The following is a 26,448-nucleotide window of genomic DNA, read 5'->3' as shown; positions in this document are numbered from 1 at the left end:
ACAGTCAAAAACATATATGAAAAAACGGATGAACTATGATCAAAAAATTTAAATATATAATATATATGTACTTAAATACAAAAATATAGCCTACAATACTATACAAAACGTTTTTTCTTTTGGGATTAAATATTTTTTTAGAGCAGACTTATTTATTGTTACCGCATTTCTTAGTTTGGTGGGTAGCAAATTCAGGTATGTTGTGCTCTATAGATGATGAAGCTGTTCTTAAAAGTTTCAGTTTTAGGGAAAGGGACGACAAATTTCCTCTCACTTACACTTCGAGTACATCGATGATTTGGAATTCTGGCGAGACGCAGTGCAAGGTATTCCGGAGCAAGACCATTTACAGACCTGTAGGCAAGGCAGCCCAGTTGTAGATGCATGCGATCTTGGACTGTATGAAGATTGAAGGATGAGCTTTAATGATAATGCGAAGTGCTCTTTTTTGAATGGTCTGTATTCGGTCAATATTCGAACTGATTCCCCAAACACTACATCAATAGACAATGTGTGGGAGGATTAAAGTGTTATAGAGGAGTATGGATGTGTGTTTATTAATGAAATGACCGAGCACGCGATAAGATGGAGATGGACAAGCCCAGTTTGGAACGGAGTTTATTTACATGAAAAGAAAAAGATAAATTTGAATCAATGTGAATGCCAAGATGTTTCTGTTTTTGTCAGTTTGTGATATGGGTATATACGAAACGATATTAAAAGTAGTAACTTTTATTTCTACTTTTTTATCACTGTGCTACCCTGGTGCTAAATTGGGTCCACTTGAGCAGTTACCGTAGTACTATTTCTATTATTGAAGTTAATAAAGGCATAAATGGCGCTCCGTAGAGAAGTAGAGAATGCTCCAGTCGTCAGAATAACGCTCTGAATATATTTCCATGAAGTTAACAAGTACTGTACTGTATCAAAGAATATATATCACAAGAATGAGTAATCCGCGATTTTCCCTGTAACAGTAATATTGTCCATGTGGTAGGGCGCCGCCATAAGTGAGGATGTATCTGGGATGTATACAACTTTTTGTGACGGTTACACTAATCAAAGGCTGGACCACCGGTAGTATTTTCATGATAAAAAATGCTATCAACTACATGCCAACATCATATTAAATGCTGTTTGGATATTTAATTGTTCGTTTCATGCAATTTATTTAGTAAAAAACTGCCGAATAAACAGATCGCTTCATCAACCGGGCGCTACGATAGCGCTACCGGGCGTGTTGGTGTTTACGCGTTTTCACAAAGGATAGTTTAATAATATTCCTATATTTAACTTGTTTCTGGTAAAACAAATAAATGTCAATGAAATTTAACATTGTATTCTATTAATAACATGTATTTTATACTAATTTATATCATAAAAACAATACCTAATTTACCGGGCGTAGATTAGTACGCGGCAATGGTAAAGAATAGGCCGTGCTGAGTAACGCTTCGTTGATTTTTGGTGTTGCTGTTTTAGGCCTTTTTTGTGAACTAATTTAGCATGTTAGAAACTAATTGTCTGTAGAAGTGAATGTACACTAGTTTGTTATTAAATATGTATTATAAAATGGTTTACAATTGCAAAATATATTATCATAATTCTATTTAATGTGACATGTACAATATCTATTAAATCAAGTCTTATTTAGTCGGTATAGGCCTACATCATTTTAAAAGGTGATGGGTTGGTGAAAGGTGGTGTGTAGCAGCACCACTGTTACCGTTGGTGGCGCTATGTTAGTAACCGGCGTCGAAATTAAAACGATAGTTCAACGTGCATCATGGCTGACGCTACTGCTCGATCGTTGCAGTTCGAGTACAAAGCGGTAAGAATAATAATGGCTAACGTCTATTTATAAATTTAATAGCAATAATAATATACAAACAACAATTTTAAATAAAAAGGATTTGTTTTATAAGGTTAGGTCTAGTAGGCTAGGCCTAGTCGACGATGTGGTCATGCCAAACGGCACAACCACCACCATCCATGTGTTCGGTTCCTTCCCGAGCGAGATGTTGGTCGCCCTCTCTTCTTTTGATATATTTACTAGCCCAGGCCTACACCACCTAGCCTAGGCCTAGGCGGCTTTCATTATTGACAAAGCTGGAGTCCTTTTATTCACATTTATTTAGGCCTAGTTACTAAGCTAGGCCCCTAGGCAATAATTAGGCCTAATAATATAAAAGCTCAGCTCAAAAAATAAAATAAATTTATAATAAATTTAAAAAGCCTATTCAGCCTAGCTAGCCTACTAGTAGGCCTACTTAATACTTGTTTGTAACAAGTGCAATTTATTTTTTTCTTCAAATAGAACTCAAATCTTGTACTTCAAGCTGATCGAAGATTTACAGATAAACGTCACAGAGATGAGCCTACAGGAGAGGTTATGTCCCTCAGTGGCAAGCTGCTGGGGACATCAATGGGCGATAAAGCTAAGCGTTCGAAACCACCAGTAGCAGAAGATAAACGTGCAAAGTAAGATTTAACTAAAACTCGTAGATTATTTTATACTGTATGCAGAGATGTAGCATACTATACACTAAGACAATCAGGTCTCTGACCCTCTATTTACAGTCTTTTTAAAAATTGGGTTGGTAAAGACGATAAGTAAAAGACAATAGTGAGTTTAAAAAAAAAAGAAATTGCCTAAGAGTAAGAATGAACAAAATCATTTGATCCCTAGTCCCATACCACACCATTATGCCAACCTATCAGATCTTTATTAATCTTGTAGATAAGTGACCAATCAATTACATTCTACTGACGGAACTGTAATCACTTCATATTAAAATACAGAATGATTTGTTTTTTATTTTGCATTTTTTATGACAATATAAATTTTTCACTTGGTATCAAAATTTTGATACAATTTATAAACTAGAAAGCCACTCCGGAGTGCATACCTCCGCCTACTGTAAAATCCTCCTACATAAGATTTCTCCGGAAAAATATATATTAATCAGTATATGTGTGTGTCTTAATGCTGTGTGATTTAGGCTAATTTCACTACAAGCATGTGAATGCGAATTTGGTGTAATGGTTATGTAACCAGCCTTTCAACTAACAATAGATTCTGTTGACTAACAATAGAACAGCAACGCCAACAACAAGCGGGTGAATTTGAAAAGAAATAGGTTTTTTAAAACTACTCGCATCAAAAAACCTGTAAATTAAATCAATTTTATGCTTTAAAATTACAAATCACAAATTATAGCTCTTTCGCTATGTAGGCCTATTTACACAACCATAATGCTACCCCTCTAGCCTACTCTTCTTAATTAAAAGAGTCGGGTGTGTTGAATCCACGTCTAGCGACGGTCGGGGGTTGGTTGCATCTTTTTTTTTTTTTTTTGAGAATTAATGACTACTACTCAGATCATGACATGATTTCTATGCACTTAACTGTGGGTGATGCATGAATACTAATGGAGAAACATAAATATGATGTCTAAGGCTATTTTAATGAACACTTACAATGACAAAAGTCACAGAGAAAATGTGAAGAGATCTATGGTGTGTGGTTTTCATGCATACAATGTTGACCAATCAAATATTCCAAACCACAAAACTTGATGAACATTGTATTTTTCTACAGAAAATATACTTCTTCAGAACCTTGAACTTCATCAGAGCCTTGTTATTTATAACATTCCAATCCACATATTTTTAAATTATTAAAACCAGTATTTCATACATTTTATTAAATTATTTAGCACTTTTCACATTTTCCAGCTAACCTGTTTATAACTACCTTGTTCCAAGTTGTAACCAGGTAGTTATAAACAGGTTTGCTGGAAATGTTATTTTCTTTCCTTTATTGCCTACAACCAAGAATGACAAGAACAAATAAAATAAAGGCTGAACACACGATTTCAATTTGAAAAAGATACATTATTTATCATAACAAGGCCTACTCTTTTTCCTCTTTTGGAATTAATGGTGAATCTAACTCCAACAGCAAATCCTCATCACTCTCACTTGGTTTTAAAAAGGTGGCTCCGGAGAGACCCACACTAATTTTACATTCAGGCTCTACAGTTGTTTTACTGCTTGAAGCTTGGTTTTCTTGAGCAAATTTTCGTTTTTTTGATTCGGATGTTTGAATTCGAAGCTGCCTCTTTAGTCCCTCAATTTCGACAGCTTGAGATTTTATTCTCGAAGCACAGTCAGACAAAGTCTGCTCAATCACTTTCCCTGTTCTTTCTGCTGTATTTCTTAACTTTCTGTCCGTAATTTTGACAATCAGAGCGATGCCGTTATAGATGCAGCTTCTATTTGTTCTCGTTCATTTTGATCAATCTATTGAAAGCGAATTGAAGAGTGAACTTAACCTAACATCCAATTAAACACTAAATTGACTTTAAACTTGTATACACGAACTCCTAGAACTTCAAAGATGGGAGATTTTAAACTAATCTCAAATTTTCTTAAACGCTTCTTTTATACTATTTCAGTGAAACCATTGACCTATTAAAAGTCGATATCTGCTATTTTATAGTTCTAGACCATGACTTGATACAAAGGAACAGGTGACACCGCTTATTTTGACTACTTAACATTTTATTTATTCAGTAGAGTATACATGTACATTTAAAAAAAACAAGATAATCGCGTATTTGAACCTGGTAGTTAAAAATGATTATGCTGACAAAGTGTCACCAGATAACACCATACAGTTGCTCTAGCCTATTAAACAGTGCGTAAGTATCTATTTGTTCAAACAAACACCCCCTCCCAAACCCACCCCTGCTCGGTGCGCACCTCGTTCCCTAGATCCGCCACTGTAGGTGTCATGAATGCTGGTAGTGGTACACACGTGTTCTGTGGTAGGCGCGTTGATTTGTTGATGGAAACCAAATTGTGCCATACATTTTACAACGTTATGATCTGGCTTATCCAAAAGGTTGTAGTTAAAGTCGCCCAAGGTACATTTCAATACATTTCTTGGCAATGACTGGGCCAAAGCTTGCAGTCGGTCCAAGAAGATTAAGGAGGTTCATCGATGGTAGTCTGTAGACGGTCACAATATTGATTTTCCGGTCACATTTGGTCACGGATACTGCTGTGTACTATATTCCACTTACAGTCGTCGGCAATTGTTCTGGTCTAACTGCACTTAAAGCCATCATCATGATATCGCCCCATCCTGGTGTGGAGCATCTATCGTTTCGGAAAGAAATCATGCTAGGAAGTATCTGAGTACTTTCACCAAGCTTCTGGCCATCACGCAAATATGTTTCCACAAAGGACATGACATCACCATCATTGAATGCTACATCTACCTGCATGTCCTTTACATGCTCTAGGTATGACCTGATGTTCAAAAACTTGATCACCACTGTAATGTCAAATAAAACCGAAGTTTTTGCGAATTTTGTGTTTTGACCTTATTGTATGGTAGTAATTTGGAATCATTCGAATCAAAATTGTGAGAGCTAGAGTGATGACAAACAAACAAACACACACATACAACATACTTAGCCAATTTTCAATTTGGCCAAGTAACAAACACAATCGATTACATACACCTCCTTGGCGAGGATAAAAAATTAAACAAAAATGATGTTTTTTCAGTAGCCTTAACCCACATTTGGACTATATTGTTTGTAGAAAAAAGAAAGAAGAATCCAGATACGATGTAGACAAATTCAAAGGACAAACATTGCTATCAGAAGGCATTGAAGATTTAGGTGGCATCTTCTACAAACCCAAGACACCAGCAACTAAAGCTACTTATGAGGCCTTACTCAGCTTCATTCAGGCTGCTATAGGAGATCAGGTATGCCTAGTCTGAAGTACCCAGAACTTTTGACTCCTTGATTTCAGATACACTATTTACTAACTCTGCCTGAAAAGGTTCGGTACAGAATATATTTTACAAAGTAGAAAAGATTTTGAGCCCTTTGGACAAAAATAAATGGTTCCTAAAAGACTTGATTTATTTCTTTTATACTGGTGACCTCTTCAGTGCAAGACTCTCATAGAGATCAGGAGACAATCCCCTACTTCTCGAATAGTGTACAAAGTTCTTTTTCATATACTGTATGTGTGGAATGTACTTACTTAGGTCTCATCCGAAGGACTAAGCAATGAGAGTATTTTGCTGAAAAGAAACAAGCCATATTTTTCCCTAAAAAGGTCTTTCACACCTGTTCCGGTGCGTGCAAATCAAATCGTACTTCAATGTTTTGTTTTCACAACACTCCACATGACTATGCGCCAATATGCGTAGATGAAGGCCTTCTGAAAACATTGACGTTCAATTTGATGTGCCAGACCGGAACAGGTGTGAAAGACCTTTTACGCGAGTCACTTTCAAAAAATTATGGAAGCTCTGAGCATTAAGTGCTATAGAAGATTGACTTATATTTGGCCTTCTGTAATCTCATACTGTTTTCAATTGATTATTTTTAAAGCCACGTGATGTATTGTGTGGTGCAGCTGATGAGGTATTGGCTACACTTAAGACGGAGGGAACCCGTGGCAAAGACAAAAAGCGTGAGCTGGAAGGGCTCTTGGGAAACCTGGCAGAAGAGAGGTTTGCATTGCTTGTCAACCTTGGAAAGAAGATTACAGATTTTACCACTGAAAAAGACCAAAAGCCAATAGGTATGTAACCTACACATTAACTACACAGTTCTTTCAGAGAGTTTGAACATTAGGGATCCGGGAACAAAAAAAACGAATTTCATCAACTTTTACTTTTTTGTGTTCGCACCTGGAATATTAACAAAAACCCTATGTGATAAATGTATAGTAGGCTTACTAAGTGCTGTCTAAAAAGCTTCTCCATTTGTTTTCTTTCAGATCTAGCATGAATATAAGTAGACAGGCAATAGATATTTGTATCACTCTCTTTTTATTCACTTAATAATAAATTAGATATGTTTGTTTTGGTTTTTTTAAAATTTAGATGAAGATATTGATGATACTCTTGGCATTAATGTACAGTTTCAGGAATCAGATGATGAGGTTTGTAAAAATTGGTTTCTGACATCATATTTTCATACGGATCATTGAAAACCTGACATGGATTATATTCCTGGGCCTAGAAAGTCATGGAAAATTTGATGAGAAGCTTGAGTTGAAAAGTGTAACTTTAAGTCCACAGCAGCAATGATCTTTGGAATGTCGCATGCAAATAGAAATTGATTATTATAGTAATCTAATTGATCAGTTATTTAATTTATTATTTACAGCAAGGTGATGGTGTTTACGCAGAAGTGAAGGAAGGATCGGATGACAGTGAAGAGGAAAATGTTGAAGACACTCTAGTTGATGTCACTCTCAAAACAAGTGTAGGTTGAAATATATTTCTACTATACAATATACATTTAAGGTGTACGATTTAAAAAAGAGTAAAGGATTCCACAAGAGGAAGTAATTGTGTACTCTTCAGGATATGTGCTTTGCGCTAATAGGTCCATAAAGAAGGCACAAAGTACAGATGCCTCAACTGAAGTCTAGTCAATATTAACCCTGCTAGTATAAAATATATGGCCAAGTGACTTAGTACATAAACATTTATAAAGGATCTTAAATGTGAAAACATTTTCATCTGGTTTTATTTAGTGACGAGATGGAGCTTTTGAATTATAAACCAGTAAAATAATTTGCGTGTCAGTTTTGTCAACATGTCGGCTATATTTTGTCAGTTGTTATGTGTTACTGCCGATTGTGCTCCTTTCCAGCCACTGGATAATTTTGATGTGTACTCTAATTATAAAGTATCTGTTCATTGACATTTAAATAAATAAGAGTTTTTACTATTACTGTTTGTAGCTTGGCGGTGGTGATGACCTGCTATCAAAGACAGAAAAGGGTCTGCACCCAAGAGACATAGGTGCATACTGGCTACAGAAAGAGTTGAGCAGGTTTTATGATGACCCTAATGTATCACAACAAAGGTCTAATGAAGTCCTTACAATTCTGCAGGTAAGACTAGATATCTCCCCTAAATTCTAAGCAGATGGTGGAAGGTGATATGAGAGAACAGTAACTAGGAACATTCTATCCAATTAAAGTACAAGAGTAATGTCCTAGAAGGAGGAAAGGGATCCTAAAACAGTTACTACTAGGAAAAGACTATCTATTTCCCACTGAGCATATAAGAATAATATCCTATGTTTTAATTAGAGGGTGGGAGGAGGTATGTGAGAACAGTTTTACTAGAAGCAGACTATGTCTTTCCCACTGAATGTACACGAGTAACGTCCTACATAGAAGAAGGAAGAAAGGGATCCGAAAACAGTTACTACTAGGAACAGACTATCTATTTCTATGTTTGTAAGAGGGTGGGAGGAGATATGTGGGAACATTTATACTAGGAACAGACTATCTATTTCCCACCCCAACATATAAGAATAATATCCTATGTTTTTAATAAGAGGGTGGGAGGAGATATGTGGGAAAAGTTATACTAGGAACAGTCCTATATCTGTCCCAATGATGTACGAAAATGTTACTTTAATGTTTGGTCATACAGTACAGGACAGAATTATTGCAAAAATCACAACGCATTCAACACGTTGTCGTTGCGTTGTGTTTGCGTTGCGTTGAACGGCTTTCAACGTATAGTTGTTTATTCAACGAAAGTCATTATCAGCATGTCAAGTAAACAATGAGTTATTTCAACGCTAGCTGCTGCTACACTAGACTGGCCGATTGCACGCCTGAACGATCAGTAACAACAACAGGCAAAATACCGGCAGTCACTACCAGATATTTTAATATAAATAAAATATATATGAAGCTTAGATATTTTTAAGTATTGAACGGATAGTTACCAAATAAAACACACAGTGATATTTCCCAGTGTTTAGTAAAGGAAAACATCGAATAATAAGGTCGATGCTAAGCCGAACAGTTAACACTGTACTGTAGGCCTTCCGGGGGAAAACACGATCTCACGTCGTAAAATCAAACAACGTGGTAATTACTGACATCAACACACGAGGCCGCCATCCCGGTTTCCTCAAGAAAAAAACCATGTGTGTTATGACGTATTTAACGGTCGTTAATGACGACGAAGTAATTAATTTTATTTAGGCCTACATTTTTAGCTGTTCGAGATTCAAGAGATAAAGTTAAAATATTGTTTCTCTATTTTGGTTTTTATTTTATAATTGTCACATTGTTTTTTTGTAATGTAATGCGTGAAAGCATGCGTGAAAAAGACGACGACCATGCTGGATCGTAAAATGATGTTGTGGTGTATTGTTGCCTTCCAGGGCCGGCGGCGGGTGTAGGCTACGTTGTTTTTACAATCAATCGAGAAATGTAGTACTGCGAAGTTTTTATTTTGGAAATAATTAATTACGATGTGGCCTGGCCTCCAAGATTCACCGCCGCCTTAACTTGGGTATTTACTAGTACTACTCCAGTTTTAATATAGGCACAAATTGATGACATGACCACTACTTTATTTTAACTGTAGATGCGAGGGCAGACACGGCTCATATACACAGGCCTACCTGTTAGTAGTAGGCCTAGCCTAGTGTAATATATTAAGCTAGGTTTCCGCGGAAAAATACACATTATGTTTGTTTTCTTCATTATTTGTAATTACTGTATTTTATACTATTACTACTACTACTAATACACACTGGCAATCTGTAAATACCATACGAATCCGATTGTTCGTTATTTCAACGCAAACTCAACGCAACACATTGTGTTGGTTGAATAAACAGTTCAACGAACTCAACACTTTCAACGCCAACGGACAACGCAGTTTCAACGCATTGTCAACACTTTAACAATGCGTTGAATGCGTTCAAAATCTGCAATAATTCTGTCCGGTACTGTATATTATTTGAATTTTAAGTGTTGCACGTTTTCGCTATTACAAGTATTTAGTTTTACATTTGTTTTGTTTTGGTAGTCTGGTGTAAGCGATGGTCAGTGTGAAAACCAGCTGGTTATGCTACTTGGACATGAACAATTTCACTTTATCAAGATCTTACGGCAGCATCGTCAAATGAGTAAGTACTCTAGATTTCCATCAGTAGCTATTCATAAGTCATGTTTATTATATATTGCAAAGAAATATATTAAAATCTGGAATATCATACATACATACAATATACCCTGGCGTTCATAAGAAAGTCGTAGAAAGAAACATATAATGAGACAATTTGTTTTTTCATTGGACGCCATTTATACAATTATTTAGCTTTTCTATAAGTTTTTAAACTTTTGTAAAAGTAAAGCAGATGATCATTTTCCAATCTCTAATATCACACTAATACTATTTATATCTTTGTATTGTAGTTCTTTTCTGCACGCTTTTGGCAAAAGCTCAAAATGATTCAGAGAGGTCAAAGATCGAGGAAAAGATGAAGGTAACGCCAGAACTTGCCATCATCCTGGAAAAATTGACAGAAACTGACCAAGAGGATTTAGTTAGGGAAGAACGAGCCAGGAAAATGGCCGCCAGAAAGTCAAAGGTTGATGCTGACATTGAAGAAGCCATGGAGGTTGACCAAGAAACGGTAAGGCTTTGTTTCTGACTGCTTCTCTAGAATTTTAAGGTCATATTTCTTAAGCAAGAACCTGGCGCAACGCAGTGTAACTGACGAAGCATAAAAATACCTTCCAGCAATAGTGTTTTCCCACTTTCTACTTAACAAAAAAATCACTATGGTTGCCTTTTTGACTTGGGTTTTTTTTTGGTTACAACATCACTCCATTTAGCCTGATATTTATAAATTGAGCAGATAAAATTTGGCTAGCTAGTTAATTTCTCTACATGGCAGGAAAGACAACAAACTGACAAAAATAACTTAAAGCATATCAGATATCTTGCTCATGCTTACAAGCCACTCAGCATTGTGTTGATAATGAACTTAAATTTCCTTTACAGACAATGTTACCAAAACAAGTGTTAGAAATCGATGATCTTATATTTGCACAAGGAGGGCATATGATGGCTAACAAGAGATGTCACTTGCCAGATGGATCATTCAGGAAGGAAAGGAAAGGTTATGAAGAGGTTCATGTACCTGCACTCAAACCAAAGCCATTCGAAGAGAATGAGGTAAATCATTGAATATTGATCAGTTATACATTCATGCTCAAGTTCAGCATAGTTAGCTGAAACAAAGACAATTACAACAACTCAGAAACATGTTTTTTATTCAATTCAACACACATTTATTTCATCAAAATACCGTACAAATAATACAGGGCATGAAATGAGGACCAACCTAGAAGTAAACTTGTCTCAGTTGGCCCTTTAACATGTTTACCACAGCTCTTACTCTTTTTTAACAATACTCATCTATTTCAGTCGTTGGTTGCTATTGAACGCCTGCCAAAATATGCACAGCCTGCCTTTGAAGGCTTCAAGAGTTTAAATCGAATTCAGAGTCGACTCTACAAAACGGCAATGGAGAGTGATGAGAATGTACTGCTCTGTGCCCCTACGGTATGTATTACCTTTTTATTTGATCTACAATATGAGGCTACCTTTTTTAAAAAACAATGCATTTCTAACTTGATCAAAGTACTTTAGAATTCAGAATCAATATCACCCATGCTTTTTAATAATAATAATAGTTCATTCTTATATAGCGCATATATGCAAGCTCTCAATGCGCTGCACATTAATGGGGTCTTCAATCTAAGGCTGCTTCTATATTGCAGTGTAAGCGTATATACACTGTAACATGGTGCTCTGTCAACAAGGTAAAAATATGAAATAAGTATTTAATAAAAACCTAGGGTGTCCGTAATGATTTACTACAAAGAACAACAGGATTAAGAGCAATAATCAAAGCTTATCTTTTTTCATAATAGGGAGCTGGTAAAACCAATGTCGCCTTATTGACCATTCTACGAGAGATAGGCAGAAATATCAACATGGACGGTACCATCAACGTAGATGCCTTTAAAATTATCTACATAGCTCCAATGAGATCTCTGGTACAAGAGATGGTTGGTAACTTCAATAAGGTGAGTATGTTGAGCCAGGGTGGATAAATGGGTAGAAACAAACATGTGTCTGGTTGGCCTAAGTATGCAAGATATTTTATTGACCTAGGAATCATTATATTATTTGGGTTACACCTGGGATTGTTGACATTCCATTCAGTGTCCATACTCTTATTTAATTTGCCCAAATATGGTAGTGATATGACGTGTACGTATATGGGCACATCACATTTTTTGTCACCTAAAGTTTGTTTGTGTAAACAGAGCTTTAAACTAAGAAGATTAAGGAAGTTCCCATGTGCATTGTACTTGAAATGAAAATGCTATGCTGGAGTATGTGAACGGGAGTTGTCATCATAGTATGTTAATTTTGTAGTTAGACTGGCCATATTATTGGGACTAAAGTAGAGAAAATAAAAATAAATTATAACAAATTTTTGATTGCAGAGGCTTAGCACTTACGGAATTACTGTGTCTGAATTGACTGGTGATCATCAACTCAGCAAAGACCAGATCCACGGGACACAAATCATTGTCTGTACTCCAGAGAAGTGGGATATTATTACTCGTAAAGGAGGAGAAAAAACATACACACAGCTAGTCCGTCTCATAATTATTGTAAGTAAATTTTATATGAGTTGGGTGCATGCATGGTTATGGTGAAACACAATGAACTAACTCGTGCTAATTAAAGATTAGACTATTTGCATTATACGCTATACAAATTTAAAACCATTTACATATTCGTTTATTAAATTTTTTTTATATTTTCTGCAGGATGAAATTCATTTGCTGCACGATGACAGGGGACCTGTTTTGGAGTCCGTTATTGCCAGGTAAGGAATGTATGCATCTGTCTGTCGGTTTTTGATAACATTTTAGTTGACTTTAGTATAATAAACAAACCCTCTGGACATTCAAATTGCAATCTATCATTTCATTGGTTGATTGTGGAATAGAAGGAGGAACAGTAACTAAGCAACAAAAGAGCAGGACTCAGGTTGTCAGTCTTGAGTTCTGTACTCAGTTCACTTGACATAATGTTTACAGTAACCGAGCAACAAATAGCAGAACTTGATACTCATTTATTCAACAAAATTTATATTATTTATTGAAATTTCTAGAACTATACGCAATATCGAGACATCGCAAGAAGAGGTACGACTTGTCGGGCTTAGTGCCACGTTGCCTAACTACCAAGATGTGGCTACGTTCTTGCGCGTTAAATCAGATAAGGGTTTGTTTTTCTTCGACAACAGTTTTCGTCCAGTTCCTCTTGAGCAGCAGTACATTGGTATCACAGAGAAGAAAGCTTTGAAGCGTTTTCAGTTGATGAATGAAATTGTTTATGAGAAGGTTATGGACCATGCTGGTAAAAATCAGGTAAGTTAAATGGATGCAGAAGTTAGATTATTTAATGTTTTTCTCTACCTAGAGTCAAAAATTAAACTTTTTAAAATAAAGCTTTCAATTTACCATTTAGTGAGAGTTGCAGTTGATATCTATTTTTAATTTGTAGATCAACCATCTATTAAATTCATTTTTATCCTTTGTTGGCAAAGAAAAATAATTTAGAAAATAAAACTAAAATGTCTGCTGTTGTTTTGAACATAAATAAAGATTGATATTTGTGGTTCTAAATAAATTCAACAAACCATCGCTTCAATTCACAGGTTCTAGTGTTTGTGCATTCACGTAAAGAAACCGGTAAGACAGCCCGAGCTATACGTGATATGTGTTTGGAGCACGATACCCTAGGCCAGTTCCTGCGTGAAGGCTCTGCTTCTACTGAAGTGCTGAGGGCTGAGAGTGAGCATGCTGAGGTAGGTAATTGGCTATGTGCCTTCTGTCACATGTGTGAACTGCCATTTGAAAATCAGTAGGTTAGGTTAGAATAATAGTAATTAATCAACCCTATGTGTGTATGCTCAGCAGTGCAATAGATTTTCATGTGATATATTAATCATTATTAGTTTAAAAACATAGTGACAATCTTCAAGCTTTTGTTTACGGAGATAAAACAGACATAGTAATGTTATGATGTTAAATCATCAATTTTAATAAAACACTAATTTTGTTCTTTTCAGAATCTTGAGTTGAAAGATCTACTTCCATATGGATTTGCCATCCATCATGCCGGAATGAACAGACTGGACAGATCCCTTGTTGAGGATCTGTTTGCAGATAGACACATCCAAGTTTTGGTTTCAACAGCGACATTAGCCTGGGGTGTCAACCTGCCAGCACATACTGTTATCATTAAAGGAACACAGGTAGGCATTTTGAATATTGATTAAGTATGTATGGTTAATTTTCTTGCAGTTATAAAATTTTCATTTAGTACCTGTTGCAACCAGTAGTACTAAATTCAGTCATGAGCAAGAAATAACTGTCATTCTATTAACTGTTTCCAACTTACATGGTGGTCTGATTCTCACTCATTCCATACTACTATTACCAGATCTACATTGTCAACTTTATTGCATTTCTCCAATCCGATTCTCAGACTCTCCTTTTCCATATGATTAGCACATAAAACAAAAACAAAGTATCACATAGATAATAGCAATTATTGTTTGAAGGTTTGCATGGTGAAATCAAATGTTGATATAAAGTTTTCGGTACACCACGTTTATTAGTTCTGAAAAGCATAATTGATCAAAACGTCGAGAAACTCAACAGTTCTTTTCAAAACTAATACACATGGTGTACCGCAAACTTTATATCAGTAATAGCAATTAGTAACAGAAAATGCAACTATTAAAGTTAAATTGTTTTTGCCCAACTAACCCTCAGTTTAGTACATTGACAGCACAAAATACATTATTTGATAATTTGACAGGTGTACAATCCAGAAAAAGGACGCTGGGTTGAGCTTGGTCCGCTGGACATTCTTCAGATGTTGGGACGAGCTGGAAGACCCCAGTACGATACCAAAGGAGAGGGAATCCTGATCACCAGCCATGGAGAGCTTCAATACTACCTCTCACTACTCAATCAACAGGTAAACTAAAGCCTAAAAAACATCAAATCCACCTAAAGTATAAGACTATCTTATGTTTACACCTATTTCTTATGGTGTGACTGTGAAAAGGCCTTAATTATCTTTACTCTATCATTTTCCCTCTTTTGTCCCCAGAACCTAATGTTTATTAATTACGTTTTTACAGTTGCCAGTAGAGAGTCAGTTTATCGCCAAATTAGCGGACAATCTAAATGCAGAAGTGGTTCTGGGCACGATACAAACCATGCGAGATGCGGTGAATTGGCTCGGGTATACATACCTGTACATCCGTATGATGCGCGCACCAGCATTGTATGGCGTTAATGGTGACGATCAGGAAAGTGATCCGTACCTTGAACAGCGTAGGATTGATCTTATTCACACAGCCGCAGCCAACCTTGATAAACATAACCTGATTAAGTATGATAAGAAGTCTGGAAATTTCCAGGTAATATATATACCGTATGTATTACTAATAAATGCCTCGCTTTTAATCATCTAGTAGGATCTGTATTCAAAGCCTAGCAAGTGTATGGTTCTGGTTGTGTACTAAAATGCTTCTCCTTATTTTCTAGGTCACAGAGCTTGGTCGTATTGCTAGTCATTACTACTGTACTAACGAGAGCATGGCAACGTACAATAGTCTCCTGAAACAGACGCTTAGTGAGATTGAACTCTTCCGCGTCTTCTCAATCTCATCAGAGTTCCGCAACATCACCGTCAGAGAGGTAAAAGACTCGGTTTAAATGATTTATTGTCTCTGTAAATAGATGCATTTAGATGTTATTTGACTAATTTATTCTGCAAATTACATTGTATTAATATTTATGTATATATATTTATCTATGATATATCATATCATAGATAACACAATAAAGTATGTGTGTTTTCAAATTTGTTCATAACCTAATATTTTAATGAATAAAATTTTCCTTTTTAAATCTACTTTTGTTAATCATTAGGAGGAAAAGATGGAGTTAAACAAACTTCTAGAACGTGTGCCGATTCCAGTAAAAGAGGGCATTGAAGAACCCAGTGCTAAGGTGAGAATGAAGTCCATTTTATGTACCTACCTTTATTAACATAAGATATATACTCAGGTTGGAATCCCCTAAAATAGAAAATGGAGCAGTCCTGGTCATATTAAATTTGGTTGCACCTATTATTAGCTGCTGTTGAATATTCATAGGCAATATTAATTATATATTTTGTAGGTGAATGTACTTCTTCAGTCATACATTTCCCAACTCAAGTTGGATGGATTTGCCCTTGTAGCTGACATGGTGTATGTTACACAGGTAAGCAACAGTAAAGGTTTATCTCTATATGAGTAATATTGTACAATTCTGTGATTGGACAGTTAGTCTCATCCTCTCGATATTCAAATTTCAATCTATCATTTCATTGGTTGATTGTGGAATAGAAGGAGGAACAGTAACTAAGCAACAAAAGAGCAGGACTCAGGTTGTCAGTCTTGAGTTCTGTACTCAGTTCACTTGACATATGTTGAAAGTCACCCAGTAACAAAGATCACAATTAACATCATTCATTTTTAGCTTTGTATTGAGTATTCTATTGTAATATAAAGTATTTCAAAGTAATATTTATTTCCTATACTGTAATTAATTAAATCATTTTGTACATTTTTTTTATTGTATGACTTTGCAGTCAGCAGGTAGGTTGGTGAGGGCTATATATGAGATTGTGCTACATAGAGGTTGGGCCCAGCTGGCTGACAAAACACTAGCTTTAGCCAAGATGGTAGACAAAAGAATGTAAGTATTAAAGTGAATACTTTTTAAAAATACTTGATCATTAGTTTTTTTTACTAATTGTGATGATTTGATGACTTTAAAAGTGGGTTTATGTCAACACAGAACTAAACTCAACTAACCACAACGCACAACAATATGTGTTGACGTAAGTGCAGTTGAGTTGTGTTGAATTAAATTGATTGGAACTGAAAGTGACAAAACACAATTGAAAACTTTTAATCATGTTGCACATGGATAGCAATGACAAGTTGTGATTAGTTTTAAGTCAACTTGTGCACATTGGTTCCTCTTTCAACTACAAATCATGACATACTGTTAACCACAACTTCGTTACAATCAATTCCTTTTTAAAGCATGCGTTAACACACTGTATTTTTCCAGTTCTGCTTTGTGTTGCTTTCAGTTCCAGGTGTTACAAATTACTGATCTCTTTTATTGCAACAGGTGGCAATCTATGAGTCCTCTTCGTCAGTTCAAAAAGATTCCTGATGAAGTTGTCAAGAAGATTGAAAAGAAAAACTTCCCTTGGGAACGATTTTATGATCTCGGACCAAACGAGATCGGCGAGCTGATACGCATGCCAAAAATGAGTAAGACTATCCACAAGTTTGTGCACCAGTTTCCAAAGCTTGATCTGTCCTCTCACATCCAGCCAATCACGCGTTCCACGCTCCGTGTGGAATTGACCATCACACCAGACTTCCAGTGGGATGATAAAGTGCATGGCAACTCTGAAGCATTTTGGATATTTGTAGAAGATGTTGATAGTGAGATCATTCTTCACCACGAGTACTTCCTCCTGAAAAGGTAATGATCATCAAAATGATTTCTTCCCCAAACTCATAGATAAGGCAGTTTTAGTTTGTGATTAGAATAGCCTAGGCCTAAGGGTACATACACACTCAAGCTTTGCCTACACTATCAAACTTTATGTGAAAACAAAATGTGATGACTTCCATCTATACTATATTTGGACACATCACCATTTTTTGTTTGATAGTGTAGACAGAGCTTTAAACAATGTAAAAGTATTTAAAGAATCGTACAGTGTTGTCTTCTGTTCTGCTCCAGAACACGTGTGACTGTAGCTTTAGGCTTTGTTTTTGTTATTCTGGATCAATCCTCTGGACATTCAAATTGCAATCTATCATTCATTGGTAGATTGTCTGAAAGAAAGAGGAACAGTAACTAAGCAACAAAAGGACAGGACTCAGGTCACCTATCTTGAATTCTGTACTCAGTTGACTTGACAAATGTTCATTGTAACCTAGCAACAAAAGTACAGAACTTTTGCTGGTAAACTATTACATATATTTTAAATATTATTATATTTTCAGTAAATTTGCGAGAGATGAACACATTATCAAGTTCTTTGTACCCGTCTTTGAGCCGTTACCCCCGCAGTACTTTATCAGAGTGGTATCTGATAGGTGGATAGGCAAGTAATAATTAGAAAATAACTTATAACTATATCTTTAACTATATCTCTTAAATCATAGGCAAAATATGTGATAAAGTGTTATATATGTAAAATGTATCATGACATGATATAGTGCCACATGTGATACATATACCGATGGTATTGGTTTTATAGTTTGTGGAGAAACAGTACAGTGCATGTCACACCTATTTGTACATATGGGTGACAAGCAACAAACATCATCACAGTGATCATATACTCATCTTACTTTGCATCATAATCGCAACTCAAACTGTATATTTTTCATTAGGCTCAGAGACTCAACTTCCAGTATCATTCCGTCATTTGATCCTACCTGAGAAGAATGCACCCCCGACTGAGTTGCTAGATCTGCAGGCCTTGCCAGTTTCAGCATTGAGAAACGCCTCTTTTGAGACACTGTACTCCAGTAGGTTTAGTGTATTCAACCCTATTCAAACACAAGGTAAGTTTCTAGTACTATATTGAGTGTGTTATTTTATATAATGTACACCAAGCTCTATTGGTTTATCAGATTTTTATTTTATAAAAATGTTAAGCTCCATCTACACTATCAAACTAAAAAGAGTGATGAGCCCAAATATGGTAGTGATATGACACCATCGTGTCCATATATGGGCACATCATATTTTCTTTTGTCAAAACTTGTTTGATAGTGTAGGCAGAGCTTAACATTTTTATTAAAGAAAAATCTTATAAACTAATGGAGCTTGGTGTACATTATAAAATCACACACTCAATATACTTCCATATTGCTTTAGGCAAGATTTCTATTCAAGTCATTTCTCTTTAATCTTTCTGTTATTTTATTTCTGTAGTGTTTAATGCTGTGTACAACGGTGATGAGAACGTGTTTGTTGGTGCTCCAACGGGTAGCGGTAAAACCATCATTGCAGAGTGCGCCATACTGAGAATCTTGATGCAGAATCCAGACAGTCGATGTGTCTACGTCACACCCATGGACGAGTTGGCAGAACAGGTAAGGAACTAAGCCAGTATCTGCAGCCCTAACCAATCCATATCCTGAGCTAGTCTACCTATTGTCCATTGCTTCTTGTGGACTAACTACTGACAGATACATATCTATATACATACCACAACAAGGATTATTTATCCAACTACTATAGGAAATAATTCAGCAGCATGTAGTTTAGTAATGTTAGCATTAAACAACATAGTGGTACTGTTTCCGGTTGTTTGGCGTTCTTGGCATCCTTGATGAAGTTCAATTCAAATCTCTTAGTGAGAAATGTAGGAGATTACATTTTCTTGTCAGCTTTATTTTTACAAGGGCATCTTGGTATTGTTCTTCCTGATTTCATATCAGACAAGACTTTGTTACATGGTTTGATACCACAAGTATACATAGTTACTGCTAACTAGCTAGCTAGTATCAATCAATGATGTCCCCTGTTTTTTAGAGTATTTAATGTTGCATTAATTTAATTTTTTCTTACCAGGTCCATCAGGAATGGCATGCCAAATTCCAGATGTTATTAGGAAAGAAAGTAGTCCTACTGACTGGTGAGACAAGCACAGACTTGAAGCTCCTTGCTAAGGGCAACATTATTGTCAGTACACCAGAGAAGTGGGACGTGTTGTCAAGGAGATGGAAACAAAGAAAGAATGTGCAGAACGTCAACTTGTTCGTTGTTGATGAACTTCAGTTGACTGGTGGAGACAATGGGGTATGATACCAAAGTTTGCTTTTCTTATTAATTTTAGGTTGCGAATATCTGCTGAGTTCATGATTGTAATGTATACATTTTATCTTTCACCTTTTGCTAGGTTAGATTTTTAAATTTCCATCAGGCCACCTTAGCTAACACATAAAATAGAAGAATACATTTATGTTGTTTGTTTTTTTCATGATACACATACAAGCATTGCAACATAATATATAGATTATAATTAATTTACTATAAAATGAAAATATTATTATTTTCTTTATTTCGTAGCCTGTTCTTGAAGTCATCTGCTCCAGAATGCGTTACATTTCATCCCAGATTGAACGCAACATCCGAATTGTTGCCCTCAGTTCCTCTCTTGCAAACGCCAAAGATATAGCCCAATGGCTAGGCTGCAACGCCAACAACACGTTTAATTTCCACCCTAACGTACGGCCAACACCGCTGGAACTACATATACAAGGTTTCAACATAACCCACACAGCCTCTCGTCTCATTGCGATGGTGAAACCCACATACAACGCCATCATCAAGTACTCGTCGACTAAACCGATCATTGTGTTTGTGCCATCTCGTAAACAAACACGGCTTACAGCGGTTGATCTGTTGACTTACGCTTCTGCTGATGATGTGGATGAAAGCAGGTTCCTTCATGTGCCGAAGGAAGATCTACGTGGCCATCTTAGTAAAGTAAATGATGAGGTAAGTGGGTTTCTTGTCATAAAATATTCTTAATACTGTAGGTATCTTTCTTTTGTAATCAACCTCTAAGGATGTAAATCCCCTTTTAGAGATTCAGAGGGCTATTCCTGTTACCATTGATTAGCTTCTTTGTTCGTTTGTACTTTTTCTTCTACGGTATCACAATCAATTTGAAACATCGGAGCTTTATAACCTGCTTTTGTACCATTTTTGTTTGTAAATTTAATTACCGTCAAGTAACTGGTTATAAAGTTATTAATAAATGTAAACTACAACTACATAAGAATAAAAAATGCTTACTAACGTGGATGTCATTTTTTTTAAAGCATTGATTTTATATGCGAATGTAAGCGTCCTCGTTTCACAATCTGAGTGTTCTAAAATAATTCACTTACCAATTATATTCTGTTACAGACTTTGAAGGAAATGTTAGAAAATGGTATAGCCTACATTCACGAAGGGCTAACGGATATGGAGAAGAAAGTTGTGGAGCAATTGTTCACAGCTGGCGCCATTCAGTTAGTGGTCGCTGCACGTAACATGGCCTGGGGAATGACGATGGCTGCACATTTAGTTGTTGTCATGGATACGCAATACTACAATGGCAAAATACATGCGTAAGTTTATATTACTTCCTAATTTGAATAAACTATTGTAATGTGGTGGAACATTAATTTTTCTGTATTTATTTAAATTTTGTTTTCTTTTTCCATTTACAAACTGTTTATTTCTATTTTGTTCAGCTATGTGGATTATCCAATAACAGATGTTTTACAAATGGTAGGCCGCGCAAATAGACCAGACGTTGAGAATGAAAGTAAGTCATTGAACGATTTTCATCAATCTTCACCCTGGCCTACAATTTTTCCTGGCAGTCCAGTTTTCCATAACAGTTAGAGCTAAAAATACCTGCAGATGATATCTATATTATAGTGACAGTTTATGTGTTTATTAAATACAAATTGTTGCATGTATATATATACATATGGGATATCAATATGAATTGTACTTGGACGATTTTAAACTAAATTTGGAGCACTCTTGAGTGGTTATCTTTCCTAGTATGTTATATAAGTAAATATATTTATGTATCACTATTCTAATGTTGTTTTTCTTTTAAACAGTTGGAAAATGCGTGATCTTGTGCCAAGGATCAAAGAAAGATTTCTACAAAAAGTTTTTGTATGAGCCGCTACCAGTCGAAGTAAGTACTTTTGAAAATGTGGGACACCCTTTTGAAAGGGAACACTTTGTTGGGTATTGAAAGTGTCCCCTTAATAGAGGTTCTACTGTTGTTAATATTGAATATATAGTAAAGTAGAATAACAAAAAAACACAGAAACTTAAAAACAAATATGAAAAATAACAACTTGATACTTTTAGTCTCATCTGGATCATTGCTTGCATGACCACTTTAATGCTGAGGTTGTTACCAAGACGATAGAAAACAAACAGGATGCTGTTGACTATTTGACCTGGACCTTCATCTACCGGAGAATGACCCAGAACCCTAACTACTACAATTTACAAGGTAAATACTGTAACTATAAAATTGTCAATAATAACAAATGTGTACATAATATTAAGCATTGCTATCAGAAATATAATTTGTACAGTCAACTCTCCAAAAACCAGACATTTCTTGAGGTCCAAAAGGTCCCAAATTAATTTTTACCATTAGAAACGCATTCCAAATACCAGACTTTCCAGAAAACAAGACATATTAGGCCAGCCCAAAGGTGTCCGGTGTTGGGAGATTTTAGCTTGCTGTTTGATGATACTTTTCATTACTTATGTGCAAGATTGTTATATAGCACCCCTATGTATCTATTATTTATAGAGCCTCTGTTGATTTTTAATCATTAACATACAACATCAATCTCATGAGTGAGTATATACTGGGATTTGTTCTTTGCTGTTAACCTTGCAACCCCTCTTTTCTGAAGTCTTGAATCAATTGTCTTTTTAGGTGTTACTCATCGTCATCTATCTGACCACATGTCTGAACTAGTGGAGAACACATTACATGACCTTGAGCAATCTAAGTGCATCAGCATTGAAGAAGAAATGGATATTAGCCCATTGAATCTTGGCATGATTGCTGCCTATTACTATATCAATTACACAACAATAGGTAAGTACGAGTAGTACTAGTTTATATAATGTGTATCAGATGGGCAGGATCTGACAGGGGTTCGAGTCCAGGGGCCTGTTTAAAGGTGTGGTCCAGGGGCCTGCTTAAAGGTTGGTTAACATGGTTGCTTTCCAATCCCAGTGTACAACCCTGACCTAGTGACTTCCTAAGCCTCAAATGAGACTTAGTTTATAATCACGATAAATTATAAAATCATTTATCCATCCTGTATTGGTTTGTTCGCTGTTGGATGCCTATGAAATTAACACAGAATCATGAATAACATTCGGAGACAGCCTAGTAACCAAACTGTGTACTCATGTTCCATGTATTTCTTTTTGCAGAATTGTTTAGCATGTCTCTTAATAACAAGACGAAGATTAGAGGCTTGATTGAGATTATATCGGAAGCTGCGGAGTATGATAGGATACCCATCAGGCATCATGAAGATTCTGTGCTTCGTCAAGTACGTGCAAATAATCAATTTACTTCTTAAAGAATGTCCATAAAGAACTCCTATGCAGTTTGTCCCCAGAACCCCAAATTGAGCTAAAATCTACCTTGGCTACACCTTATTCTTGGTGATGTCCACCTTCATTACATCTTCACCACTTTAGCAATTCATCGGTCCATTACAATTTTTAAGTTATTTTTATTTTAAAAAATTAAGCTTTACAAAAAATTCCTTGATGTACAAAATAGTGATAACCACAAATGATCCAAATAATAATTCTCTTTTTAAAACTTTTTTTATAGTTGGCCCAGAAGGTGATAAATAAGATTCCAAATGCCAAATACAATAATCCACACATCAAGACCAACCTGCTCCTACAAGCCCACCTGTCCAGAATGCAGCTATCAGCTGAGCTACAGTCAGACACTGAAGACATCATAGGCAAAGTAAGAAGTTAATCATTATTAATAGCACACACAAGATAAAGGATAAGAAATGAAATCCATACAATAGAACCTCTATTAAGGGGATACCTTTAGGACGAAACAAAAGGTTCCTTTAATAATATGTTTGTAGTAACTACTACACACACAAAACCCAAATAAACAATTCCAGATTTTTCAAATTCATATTTCATTTTATTTTTCAAAAGGAAGTCCATGTTAACATGCAATTGTTAATTTATTGAAGATTAATAACAGAATATTTAGACACAATAATATTTAGAATATATGATAGTGCTACTAAATCCATGATTGAACATCAATGTAACTGAGTTTTCTTGTCAATGTAGGCCCTTCGTTTAATCCAAGCATGTGTAGATGTCCTGAGTAGTAACGGTTGGCTGTCACCAGCTCTTGCTGCTATGGAGCTGGCCCAGATGGTCACTCAAGCCATGTGGAACAAGGATTCATACCTGAAGCAGCTACCACACTTCAATACTGACCTGGTCAAGCGCTGCACTGAACATGTAAGTATAAATAAGAGAGAGATTGTGCATTTGTCCATTTGTGCATTTTCAACACACATAGGGTATGGAAATGACCGTTATTGATTTTGGAAGTGTTTGAACTGTGGTAGGTATCTTTACTAGTGTAATATGTACAGTATGAGATCTCTCAAATGTATAGTCTTCACATCTGCTGAACTGGTTCAATATTAACCTGGTTTATTAAAGATTTAATATCAATCAATTTCTTTAAATATCAATTTGTATCTTTTATAATTAATTTACTTCTGATTATTTCTACTGTACTATATACAAATGACGAAGCACATAATACTGAAACAACAATCATTTATAAAGCTCTCTCTACATTATCAAACTTTATATGACAAAAAAATGTAATGTGCCCATATATAGACATGATGATGTCCTATCACTACCATATTTGGGCACATGACACTTTTTGTCAAACTAGTTTGATAGTGTAGACAGAGCTTTATACCATACAAGCGGATCTGTGTTGAAAGAGCTTCTGCAACTACCCCAACTTCCAATTTGAAACAGATGTAAAATGTTTTACACAGTGCGTAGGTTAACAAAGGTAGTCTCATTATGCGCTTATTAATTCATATTAGAATATTGAAAGCATCTTTGACATTATGGAGATGGAGAACGATGAGCGTAATGAGTTGCTGCATCTCACAGACGCCCAGATGGCGGACGTCGCAAGATTCTGTAACAGATATCCGAACATCGAGTTGTCATATGTAGTACAAGATAAGAACAATCTAGAAAGGTGAGTAAACCAGATATGAACATTTATTTCTGTGATTGTAATTGAATTATGATTTCTATAGCGCCTTTTCATAATTACTTTAGACCAAAGAGCTGTACCCAAAACACATAATCACACAAATCTTCTTACTTTCCTAGGAAAATAGGTTTTGTTTTGGTTTTTTTTGACTTGGTTTTTTTTTTATCCTCTGCAATATCATTAATTACTAAATTTACTTTACTATAGTCTGAATATAAGAAATAGTCAGTTGGCATAGATTAAAGTGTCTTTTGTCCTCTATCTTATATTATACTTAAGCAGTCTATACACTACATACTGATACCAAGAAAATGCAAATCTGTTCACTAAATCTTAAGTTATTAGCAAAAATGTTACCCCCTACCCCAAAATTTTGTGTTGCATATTTTCTGTAGGCGGTGTTATATAATCTTAAAAAATGACTATTAAGCTGTACAATTGGCATTGCTATCATGGATTTCTGAAAAGTAGACATACTAAGCTTTCCAAAAATTGGCCACCAATTTGATACCGAAAAAATGTCTGGCCCATGGACTACTAATTGACTGGCATCTTTATAAGGTTTAAATCCTTTTTTGTAATAGTGGTTCTCCTGTTGTAATCATGGTAACACTTGAGAGAGAGGATGAGATTACAGGACCTGTCATCGCACCATTCTTCCCACAGGTAAGATAGTTTGTTATATACACCTGATTGTATTCTTGTAATTTGATTGGTAAATTATGCATCAGTGCTACATACCTAAAGTGATATCTAATGATTGGTTCTGTCATCACTTATAGCCTTTATCTTTTACTTTTTTCTTAGAAACGTGAAGAGGGCTGGTGGGTTGTAATCGGTGACACAAAATCCAACAGTCTCATCTCCATTAAACGTTTGACCCTACAACAAAAGGCCAAGGTCAAGCTCGACTTTGTTGCCCCCTCTACAGGCTCGCACACCTACACCATCTACTTCATGAGCGACGCCTACATGGGATGCGATCAGGAGTACAAGTTCACTGTGGACGTGAAAGAACCGGCGAGTGGCAGTGACAGTGATGACAGCTCTGACAACTGAAGATGATCCAAGACAAATTTAAGATGAGCTTTTTTTTGTCAATGTTATTGATGGGAGGTGTATTCATTGCCAACAAGTGGCAACTAATCACGTTCCACACAAAAATCTGTTATTCCATAATGTGCAAGACGATAATTTTTTTTTTTTTTTATTTAATTAAGTAATCATTTTTTTATTTAATTAAGTAATCGAGTTTTCAGTTTCATGCTTATTCCTTTATGTGGTTTTCATGTTATCTATATATTTACAATTTCGATCATATAGAAATATCTAAAGGTAATGTAAATCATGCAATACTTATTTAGTGAGACACTTATTTTTGATCAAGTCATCTGTATTTTTAGTATTTTTGTCGGCAGAGCATAAATGAAAATGTTTCTAAAAGGTCCAGGAATGCGAGAGTACAATGAAGTGCAAGGTAACCGTGTTTACAGTCTTCGATGGTAATTTCTTTGATACGCATTTGGGTGTTT

At 35.7% G+C, this 26,448-nt stretch overlaps 1 protein-coding gene across 2 annotated transcripts; it reads left to right on the top strand.

The window, feature by feature from the left end:
* The first annotated feature begins 1,720 nt into the window (after positions 1-1,720).
* LOC144849795 (U5 small nuclear ribonucleoprotein 200 kDa helicase-like) lies at positions 1,721-26,104 on the top strand. 2 transcript variants are annotated; one of them, XM_078706852.1, is made up of 40 exons: positions 1,721-1,831; positions 2,318-2,481; positions 5,617-5,785; positions 6,423-6,615; positions 6,920-6,978; positions 7,206-7,304; positions 7,789-7,941; positions 9,890-9,989; positions 10,279-10,499; positions 10,871-11,044; positions 11,297-11,434; positions 11,806-11,961; positions 12,388-12,558; positions 12,718-12,776; positions 13,065-13,323; positions 13,614-13,763; positions 14,028-14,213; positions 14,783-14,944; positions 15,111-15,392; positions 15,520-15,672; positions 15,907-15,987; positions 16,159-16,242; positions 16,613-16,719; positions 17,164-17,526; positions 18,057-18,157; positions 18,450-18,623; positions 18,997-19,157; positions 19,639-19,866; positions 20,137-20,568; positions 20,983-21,185; positions 21,312-21,385; positions 21,693-21,772; positions 21,952-22,099; positions 22,538-22,702; positions 23,047-23,168; positions 23,459-23,602; positions 23,950-24,126; positions 24,738-24,898; positions 25,501-25,582; positions 25,724-26,104. In XM_078706852.1, the coding sequence occupies exons 1-40, from the start codon at positions 1,787-1,789 to the stop codon at positions 25,973-25,975; spliced, it is 6,432 nt and encodes a 2,143-aa protein (XP_078562978.1). In that variant the 5' UTR covers positions 1,721-1,786; the 3' UTR covers positions 25,976-26,104. The 2 variants fall into 2 exon arrangements, with proteins under 2 accessions (XP_078562978.1, XP_078562979.1); XM_078706853.1 differs by lacking the exons at positions 1,721-1,831; positions 2,318-2,481 and adding an exon at positions 4,890-5,312.
* The last annotated feature ends 344 nt before the right edge of the window (positions 26,105-26,448 follow it).

The sequence above is a fragment of the Antedon bifida genome, chromosome 8 (assembly GCF_963402885.1).
Source record: "Antedon bifida chromosome 8, ecAntBifi1.1, whole genome shotgun sequence".
NCBI lineage: Eukaryota > Metazoa > Echinodermata > Crinoidea > Comatulida > Antedonidae > Antedon > Antedon bifida.
The sequence above is the reverse complement of the archived record's forward strand: the minus strand, read 5'-3'. Positions and strand labels throughout refer to the sequence as shown.